At 46.1% G+C, this 10,671-nt stretch overlaps 1 protein-coding gene across 1 annotated transcript in view; it reads left to right on the forward strand.

The window, feature by feature from the left end:
• The window catches only part of LOC126295052 (poly [ADP-ribose] polymerase tankyrase-1-like), a 41,799-nt gene extending 40,248 nt beyond the window's left edge, over nucleotides 1-1,551 (forward strand). The window contains exon 3 of the mRNA XM_049987300.1: nucleotides 1,071-1,551. Coding sequence (XP_049843257.1) covers nucleotides 1,071-1,551 — 481 coding nt within the window. The remainder of the gene's footprint in view (nucleotides 1-1,070) is intronic.
• Nucleotides 1,552-10,671: the final 9,120 nt, after the last annotated feature.

Here is a 10,671-nt window from a genome sequence, read left to right on the forward strand (position 1 = left end):
CAAACAGCCGCACATTGCTATCCACCCATCCACCCTATCGAAAAGATCATTTATGTAGATAGAAAACAACAGCGGACCTGCCACACTTCCCTGGGCACTCCAGACGAAACCCTCACCTCTGATGAACACCCACCATCGAGGACAACGTACTGGGTTCTATTACTTAAGAAGGCTTCGAGCCACTCACCTACTTGGAAACCAATTTCATATGCTCGTACCTTAGTTAGGAGTCTGCAGTAGGGCACCAAGTCAAACGCTTTCCAGAAGTCAAGGAATATGGCATCCGTCTGATACCCGTCATTCATGGTTCGCAAGATATAATGTGAAAAAAGGGCGAGTTGCATTTCGCAGGAGTTATGCTTTCTAAAGCCGTGCTGATGCACGGACAGCAAATTCTCTGTCTCAAGGAAATTCATTATTTTCGAATTGAGAATATGTTCGAGGATCCTGCAACAAACCGAAGTTAAGGATATTGGTCTGTAATTTTGAGGATCTGTCCTTCTCCCCTTCTTATATACAGCCATCACCTGCGCTTTTTTTCCAGTCGCTCAGGATTTTACTTTGGGCAAGAGATTCACGATAAATGCAAGCTAAGTAAGGAGCCAATGCAGTAGATTACTCTCTGTAAAACCAAATTGGAAACCCATCAGGACCTGGCGATTTATTTATTTTCAACGCATTCAGCTGCTTCACAACCCCAGGGATGTCTATCACTATGTCCTCCATATGGGAATCTGTATAAGACTCAAATGGCGGTATGTCTGTACGATCCTCCTGCGTGAAAGATTTTTCAAATGCTAAATTTAAAATTTCAGCTTTCGTTTTGCTGTCTTCTGTTGCTAGGCCAGACTGACCAGTGAGTGACTATATGGAAGCTTTTGACCTGCTTACCGATTTTACGTAAGACTAGAATTTCCTTGGGTTTTCAGCAGGGTCTTTTTCTAAGGTATGGCGGTGGTAGTGGCTGAATGCTTCGCGCATCGCTCTTTTTACAGCACCACATGTCTGATCAGATAATGTGTCCTGAATGTGTTTGCAGCAAAGTGTAAGAATTGTGTCATTTTGTTCAGGAGTTTGTCTGAAGAGGAGCTCAGTGGGAGGCTGCTCGAGGCAGCTCAGAAGGGGGCAGTGGAGGAACTGCAGGCGTTACTGGCAGCAGGGGTGGACACGGGGCTGACGGACGAGTGGAGAAACACTGCGTTGCACTTTGCGGCGTGCAACGGACATCTGGAGGCCGTGAAGTGTCTGTTGGACAACGGAGCCGACACGGATGCGAGGGACCGCAACCAGGACACACCCCTGCACTGGGCAGCAGGCAAGGGACATGCGGCAGTGGTGCAGCTGCTGGTGGACGCCTCGGCTGACCCCAACGTCAGGGGTAAATACGGGATGACGCCGCTGCACTGGGCGGCGCTGTGTGGCCACGCAGACACGGCAGCCAGGCTGCTGGAGGCGGGGGCTGACCTGGGTGCCCAGGACGACTGTGGCAGCACGCCACTGGACCTCATCAGGCGGGCAAACCATCTGGACATGGTGGAGTTTCTGTCATGAAACCTCCTCTCTAACAACTCATATGGGAAGAAACAATCCTGTGCTAGTTCCATTCCTGCATTCTTTAAATAAAGAAGGGTGAAAGAAAACAATTCTACAGTTATTCATTTGCAGCCACTTATTAGTACTGCATACACTGCCTGACAGAAATAGTGAAGTGTCCAGAAAGGGAGGAGGAAATGGAATGAAACTTCACAGGTTGAGACTAAATTTGACGTTATTTTGTTAGGTATAAAACTGAGTAAAATTTACAATTTGGCAGTACGAGCACACTTATCAGCATGAAGTAGCATCCCGTCTGGACTGAATGCTTGCAGTGATACAGTTGGGAGGTGTGTCATAAAGGTGTTTTATCCTCGCCTGAGGCACGGTGGCACAAAACTGTCGGAAATGGTACTCGATATCACACATACTTGCACTGGGTTGGAAGTGATGTCCAAGCTGCTCCTATACATATTCAGCGACAAACAGATCTTGGGATCTTGCTGGCCACAGTAGTACCTCAAGGTCAAGAAAACAGGCTACAGACGCATATACCATGTGTGGATGAACTTGTGCTGTAGAAAAATGGAACCACAATACTGTTGAGGGAGAATGTATAGCATCCCCAGTGCTATATTACGAAAAGACTTAAAAAACGGTATTTATGAAGAAGAGACATTTAAAACTTGAATAATATAGATTTTTTTATCATGTAACCATAAAATAATAATTTCACTGTGTAAGTTTCGAGAGCAAAGAAATATAACAAAATGATCTAAAGAGATGACAAGATACGCTCTTTTGTTAATATTTTAGTCGTCTTCACTTCTTCTCTTGTCTTTATTGCGTGTAGACGGACATCTTGCGAGTGCTGGCAAATGTAGGCATAATTGTACTAATTGAGCAGATAATATATTGATTTAATATTATTGTGCACTTTTAATTTGTAAGAAGTTATACCGATTTCATGTCCGTCTTCCTTGAATTAACCTGCATTCAAGTAATTTACAGTTCAACAATCACAGCGACCAATGCAGCCAACGACACGATTACGTGGCGATATTAACTTATAGAAAATTAGCGCAAGCGAAAAACTCGCCCGCTATTAACATAATATTCATTTTTCTCCACAGCCGCACGACGTTGCAGAAAATACGTAGCTTTAAGATTCTTATTTTCAGTACCACAGCCGTGAGCCAGAGCTAGGACTCCTACTGCAATGCAATGGTTAATGGAGGTGAGAAAAAATACTCTCGCGCGCGTGTGCGCCGCAATTGTAATTAATAACTAAAGGTTTTTTATTTAAAGTGGACTGACTAGCTGAGGAAATTAATATGAAAAGTTTATTCCATTGTTCAACTTATACGCTCATGTTTTAAGATTCAGCGAGTCTAACATTCATTAATGTAACAAATAATTTAAGATTAATATTGTTAAAAATGATAACTTCACAAAAGCATTTAATCGTAAATCAAAATTGAATGAAATATCATTTTCATTGAGGCCCACCACGTAAGTCGGCAACAATCAACATAATAATAATATTTTAAATTACGACGGCCAATGGACGGGAGAAATGACACATGGGGATGCAGGTTGTGCCACCAGATGGCTCTGAGCACTATGGGACTCAACTGCTGTGGTCATTAGTCCCCTAGAACTTAGAACTACTTAAACCTAACTAACCTAAGGACATCACACACATCCATGCCCGAGGCAGGATTCGAACCTGCGACCGTAGCAGTAGGACGGTTCTGGACTGCGAGCCTAGAACCGCGATACCACTGCGGCCGGCTGTGCCACCAGAGTCCTGTCAGTCAGTACTAGGGTCAGGCTGAAGTCAGAACCGAAGACTTCTCAAAGCATTGTTCGAGGTGTAACACTGTTGTGGCTCTCCTAAACATTGGAGGAAAGGAATTCTCGCCTGGTCACCACCATACTCACCAACAATGGTTATCCGTAGTAGTGCAAAACCAATGTTCATTGCACAATGTGGATGGGCGGTTTGGAGTGAAAGGGACTAAATTGCAAGGTCATCACTCCCTTCATCCATGGTAAAACAGGAGTGGTTGCCAAAGGAATGTAGCGAAATACAAATCCTAGAAAGCCTTAGTGCAATTAATTAAAAAAAAGAGAGAAAAGCAAAAAAATCGCAGACAACTCATTGAAAGGGTCAGTCAAGATAAGGTATTAAAACTGAGAAATGAAAAAGAATGAAGAGAGCAAAAAGGTGGGAAGGGTAAAGGCCAGGCTGGACCACCGAGTAAGGGCTGCCAAGGGGCCTTTGGGGAGGGGGCAGGAGAGGGGGGTCCCCCCACAGGCGACGAATGAGGCCAAAAAGTCCTATCTTCCAGGAGGGATGAATAGAAGCCACCTTCGCTGACAAAACGTAACACCAGGTCAGCTGCTTTGGCGTCATCTTCTAGCACCAGAGCACCAGTAAGATTAAGAGTCCACCTCAAAACAACCAAATTAGGGCAGTCAGTGGGTAAGTGGATGTGGAAGTGTGGCCAATGCAGAATTGAAAGAGGATGGTGGATTCCCTGTGGGAACCACACAGGGAAGACTGCCACATAGTCATGGCTTCTTAATTGTCCTCAGTTTGTTACTGGGGTCCAGGGCAGACAATTTTGAGTTCCAGACTTCCAGCAATCGATGGCGTATAAATGAATACAGGTCCAGTTGTGCGACTTTTATTTCCCAATATCTCAACATGACTGTGAGTCCAAACGAAAATGGCTGACTGTCCAGATTGATGCACATCAGAGAAGAGACCCTGGATAGCTGTAAACAATGGGTGAGGGGAGTAGCACTGGTCTATAGCCTGAAGACTGCTAAGGGAGTCACCACAGATTAGGATTCTTTTTCCAGTGCAAGAACGAGCATGGCTATGTGCTAGTTTAATGGCCATCCATTCAGCAGTGAAGACACTGCAGCTGTTTGGCAGAGAGTGGAGTTCACTACACCATGTGTATGTGTATGCAATGCCTGTTCGTCCGTCGACTGTTGAGCCATTGAAGAATACAGCCTCTGAACCTGGATACATCTCAAGGACAGCCAGGAACACGTGTCAGTGGAATCTTTTGAAGCAAAGGAGAGTCTAAGACAAATCCCTGGCTTGTGCAAAAGCTGTGGGAGCAGATGCGATGTCTCCCTGACCAGAGGTGACAGACGAAGAAGTTACAGTGCGTACAGAGACACTGGAGGCATGCAACAATTGTAAATTCAGTTCTCTCTGTTGTGGGAGGCGGAGATTCCTTCTAGGGAAAAGGTCCCAGTACATGAGATGTTCAGGAAAGCTACAATTGCATGTAGTGTAATTGGCGCCTGGTAAATAATGGAGCAAATCCAGCCTGGAGTAGTAGGCTGTCCCCAGGGAGTTTGGAAAACTTGTGTCTCAAGTCAGACCCCACAACTATGGATGGGATCCAGTGTCCGCAATGTTCAGGGTGACCCTGGACTTCATGCAAGACATTTACAGTCGAGACAGGACACAAACAGGGCTTTGTAGAGGTGCAAAAGTGTAGAGTGATCTGCACACCAGCTAGTGTTACTGATGCAGTAAAGAGAATTGGGGTGTTGCCAGGACTTTCGATTAATTTTGGTGGAGAAGCCACATCAGCCACATCAGTCCCAAAAACCAGTGCATCTGAACTACAAGAAGTAATTGATTATCTAGGCAAAGCTCTGGGTGTGGGTGGACAGTACAACAGTGACAGAAGAGTATGACACCATTCTTAGCAGCTGAAAACCAAAAGCCATGAGTGAGAGCTGATGACTGTACCTTTCATGTGGTGCCTTGTAGGTGATGCTCAGCAATAATAAAAAAAAAATTGTTAGCGTATAGGAAACATGATACTGAAGACCCCATGACCACTGCTAGACAATTGATGGTCACCAGAAAGAGAGGCACACTCGGTACAGAGCCCTGTATGACCCTGTTCTCTTGGATGTGGAGGGATACTGACTGAAGCACCCACTTGAACCCAGAATGTATGGTCTGACAAGAAGTTCTTGAGAAAAATTGAGAGTTGACCGTGGATATTCCACTCATGCAATGTAGTAAGGATGTGGTTCATATGGTTCAAATGGCTCTGAGCACTATGGGACTTAACATCTATGGTCATCAGTCCCCTAAAACTTACAACTACTTAAACCAAACTAACCTAAGGACACCACACAACACCCAGTCATCACGAGGCAGAGAAAATCCCTGACCCCACCGGGAATCGAACCCGGGAACATGGGCGAGGGGAGCGAGAATGCTACCGCATGACCACGAGCTGCGGACAAGGATGTGGTGATGCCATGTTGCGACATAACCCTCCTGTAGATGGAAAAAGACAGCAATGAGGTATTGCCGACCTGCAAAGCCCATCCAGATACTGAACTCCATGTGAACCAAATCAGCAGTGGAATGGCCTTTGTGAAAACTGCCCTGAGTTGCAGCCCAAAGGCCCTGAGAGAAGCCAACACACCCATTTGCTCACCATCCATTTGAGGAACTTCCAGAGAACAAGGCTGACTGAGCAATAAATGTCCACAGATAGCGGATTCTTACCCAGTTTCTCGCCACTGAGATGGGAACTCCCCATCATTCCAGATCTGATTAAAGAGGACAGGATGTGACACTGACAGTCCACTCAGAGATGTTTCAGCATTTGGCAGTGGATGCGGTCTAGTTCTGAGGCTGTATCATGGCGATGGACTATGGCACTGGCGAATTCCCATTCATGGAATGGAGCATTATATGGTTCCTGGTGGCAGATAGTAAAAGATTCACACCACCTGCTGTTTCATGAGGCAGACGTTGGAGAGGCAGTTCTCAGATGCAGATACATGAGTATGTGCAGCTAACTGTTCAGTGACGGTGTATAGATCAGTATGCATGACACCATCTAAGGAAATACTTGGTATTCCTTCGGGGGACTGGAAGCCATAAACGTGTACGATCTTTGCTCATACCTGTGATGGAGATGAACGTGATCCAGTGATGGAAACGTACCACAATTCTTGCTTTCATCATTTTCATTAGGTAGTGGAAGTGAGCACATGGCTGTTTAAAGGCCATGAGATGCTTCAGCAAAGAGCGCCACTTATGGTGTTGCAGATCTCTACTGGCTACAGTGATCTCTGGAGTCCACCAGGGTACCACCTTCCTATCGGAGGATTGTGAGGAAGAAGGGATGGTTTGGTTGGTTCCTAAAACAATAGTGGCCACTGTATGCTGAACAGCTGCATTGATACTGCCTTGCAATGGGGAGCTAAGGACGACAGCAGAGGTAAGCCCATCCCAGTCGGTATTACAGAGTACCCATTTGGACAGGCATCTAGGAAGCAACGCTGGGGGAGGGACAGGAAGATAGCGAAGTGATCACTACCAGACAGTTCACTGTGAACTCTCCAATGGATAGATGGTAGAAGGCCAGGGCTGCAAAAGGAAAGATCAAATGCTGATAAGTTCTGTTTGCCACACTGAAGTGTGTGGAGGCACCAGAGTTCAAGAGGCAAAGACTGAGCTATGCCAGTGAAGTTTCGCTGTCTTTACCTTCACCAGTGATGATTATTTCCACGATTACGGACGTTGAAGTCGCGCAAGACAAGGAAAGATGGAGAGAGCTGAGAGAATAATGCAGACAGTACATGTCATTTGGAGGGGGATAAACATTAGAAATGTTAAATTCCTGATGTGTCCATACAGCCACAGCCTCCAAGGGTGTATCAAGAGGCACAAGGTCATATAGAGTCCAGCGCATGTCTACAGACTCCACCCAATACTGCCTCTTAGCAGGTTTAGTTCTTAAAATAACCTCAGTAGCCACAAAGGGCAGCGATCTGAGTTACTGCTAACCATGTTTCTTGGATGTCAATATAGAATGCAGGTTAAGTGATTAAAAGCGGCCATAGGTCAGTCAGATGGTGGAAATATCCATTACAGGATCAGACTGTCTGAATACTGTGGGGGAATGTAGCGACCAGGAGGGGGCAGGCTATGACCCAGGGCCATGAGCTGCCACCAGTTGAGACATCAGGTGATCCACTGACTTAGGTTTTATGGCACATTCAGCGGACTTCACCTTGGGCACAGAAGGAGTACATGCTGAGTCTGGAGGCGTGGGGGCAACCACAGTGTTCTTTTTTTTTTCTTAAAAGACGAGGTCTGGGAAGGTTTCCCTGAATTGGTTTCAGGGGAGATTACGAATGAGAAGACTTGACAGCCAGCAGCCTCTGATTCCTTCAGCAACTGGCTGGCAAATGGCTGTGGACCAGCAGGAAACATAGAAGGGAGAGTCCCGAGGGGCCTCTTTCCAGCTAGAGACGCTGGAGGAGGACAAAGTGCCTCTGGCGGGGGAATGAGGACTGGTGTCCCCAGTAGGTGGAGAGCCAGTGCTCCCAAAGTGGGCGACATGGAAGCACCATACGGGCCCCCTATTGCCTGAGGCCAGGTATTAGACTTCGATCGCCCATTCTAAGAGGTGCAACAGAGGAAAGCACCACCGAAAGAGAAGGGAATGAGGTTGTGGCTATAGTGTAAGGTTGTGTTATCTGTATGGGAATACGACACTCATACTTTTTATTAGCCTGACCTTGTCCAGGATCTTATACTCCTGGATTTTTCTTCTCATACTTAAAAATGGAGCAATATGATGAGCATTGAGAGTGGAGTTCGCCACAGTTTACACATATGGGGCAAGGGGCACAAGGAACATTCACATGCAACAGACGTCCACCATCCCTGCAGACAAAGGTAGTAGTGCAACAGGAGATGCACGTCCAAACTTTGTACACCTGCAGCATCTCGTAGGAGGAAGAACATAGAGTTTCATATCACACTGGTAGACTATCACCTTGACCTTCTGAGGCAACTTATTGCCCTCAAAAGCCAAGACAAAGGCCCTGGTAGCAACTCTGGTTTCTCTCGGTCCCCTATGGACACGATGGATGAAGTGCACACCTTGTCGCTCTAAGTTGACCTGCAGCTCGTCATCATATTGCAAAAGAAGATCACAGTGAAAGATGACGTTCTGGATCATATTGAGACTCTTGTGGAGTGTGACAGTCACAGAAATGTCACCCAACTTTTGAGAAGAGAGCAGGGCGTGTGACTCGGCAGTAGATGATATTTCAATCAGCAGGGAACCACCCTTCATCTTAGAGATGGCTGCAACTTCCTCGTATTTGTCTTCAATGTGTTTGACAAAAAAATAAAGGCTTTGTGACCAAAAAGGTGTCCCTGTCGATCCTGATACAGACCAGGTACAGGAGAGAGCTTTTTTCTTCTTGTTGTGTAGTACTACATTCCTTCCACAATGTGGACCCGGAGGGAATGCATTGGGACCATAGTTCGTAGCATCGTTTGAGGCCTTTCCATCCAAAGAAATTGCTAGAGCCATTAGACCTCCAGCAGGAGAAAGTTTAAGTGCAAACTATCTGCCACAGTGCCATCCACTCTGAACAGGGCTCTCTACATGTACACCACCCAGCCACAGCAATGGTTCCCTGGCCAGTAATCCATTTCTGGGGGTCCCGTGCCCCAGTCATGGCAGAGACATACTCCACGGTATACACGGGGACTGTGCAACGCCGGTACCAACAGTGCGATCTCTGTGTAGGGAGGAGGTTACCACTGTGCAGACACCTCGCCCTCCCCCCCCCCCCCCCCCCCCCACACGCACAACAGGATGGCTACTGTGCTAGGTTTTAGGTGTACTATGTTGACAGGAAGGAAGGATGCCTGGGTGGAAGGGCACAGAGGTAGAGCGAACACCGCAGTGGGTGTCATGTCCTGCACGAGATGCTCTTTTGTAAAATTTGGAAAAGATGGCATATAATCGTTAATGAAAGGTGAAGATAGTGCCAGTAGCGAACATGGAAATCAAGACCAAACTCGTGAACCAAGTCCAAGCAGGTCCTGCATCAAAACGACCATCCAACAGAAAGTCAGATAAGGCTAGAGATAGTCGAAGTGGACGTTTGCAGCACAGAAAGAGGAAGTAGTGCTGCAAGCGAAAGCATGTACTCACCAAAGAGGTTTATGTTAACCCAAGAAAACTTGAATTTACTTCCTCTAGGTATTTCAATATAATTTCATTCACATAAGTGAGCGAGTGCCATCATAGACTACACCCCACAACACGGAAATTCAGTAAAGAAAATTAAACAAAAACCCTAAGTGCCTCCGCCGTTTTAAATCTAAGTTTAAGTGATAATTTAAAACAATTTTGAATCTCTTCAGGCGTTGACAATACGGGACCCGCTAAGTTCCCTACTTGAATTCGGCCACTCGTCTCCTTGGCTAATCAAGTTTTTGTTGAGCTGCATGCTGCTCGTAAAATGGTTCCTTTATTTTCTCGTCGCTTATCCGCTCAATTACTGGTGCACTCCATCACAATATAGTGAAACAGTTCGTATTTACTCGAGCCAATCCTCGGCCGGCTGTAAGATAGTGGTATTTAAACAGCTACGAACATGTGTTTGAGGCTTTCTCTGCTCGACACACACACCAACCACTGCCAAACCACTTCAGCAAAACGGCTAACAACCCAATTACGTCTGAGCGAGCCGCGACCACTAATCGCACAACACGGACAGGATATCGGTTCCACTGATTCCCAAAAACTCAGCACCTACACATCTACTTCTCTCTCTAACCAGGCTCAAGCTGGATTTACCACAGCAAACGTTACGACCGAAACTGCTCACAAGACGGCAATCAATTGATAGCTCGTGCACCTAAATTCGCCAAAACCGGTGTATCACCAGCGACTATTCACAAAATCCCACAGAATATCCGTATATTCCGTTGCTCAGCTTTGGGAGGAAATAACCGTCACAGCCACGCATATGAGCAGGAGGCTAACAGACTAAATAGCCACGCTGCCTCCACGAAGTGTACCCAAATTAAAGTACTGGTACTATTGATCAAAAGTCCTTTCCCACTCCCAAGACTTAACCGGTAGCTGCAGTGCCCCACTAAACCACGCAGTCGGTCGCTCTACTATCTGACCTAGACGCGCACCGATAAATCAACTTAGTTGCTGAGAGGTCTACATTTTTCTCATTTGTATTATTATTATGTAAAACGTTAATTTCAATATTTGATTGGAAAGATTACTACACTACTGGCCATTAAAATTG

Source organism: Schistocerca gregaria, chromosome 11 (assembly GCF_023897955.1).
Source record: "Schistocerca gregaria isolate iqSchGreg1 chromosome 11, iqSchGreg1.2, whole genome shotgun sequence".
In the NCBI taxonomy this organism is placed as follows: domain Eukaryota; kingdom Metazoa; phylum Arthropoda; class Insecta; order Orthoptera; family Acrididae; genus Schistocerca; species Schistocerca gregaria.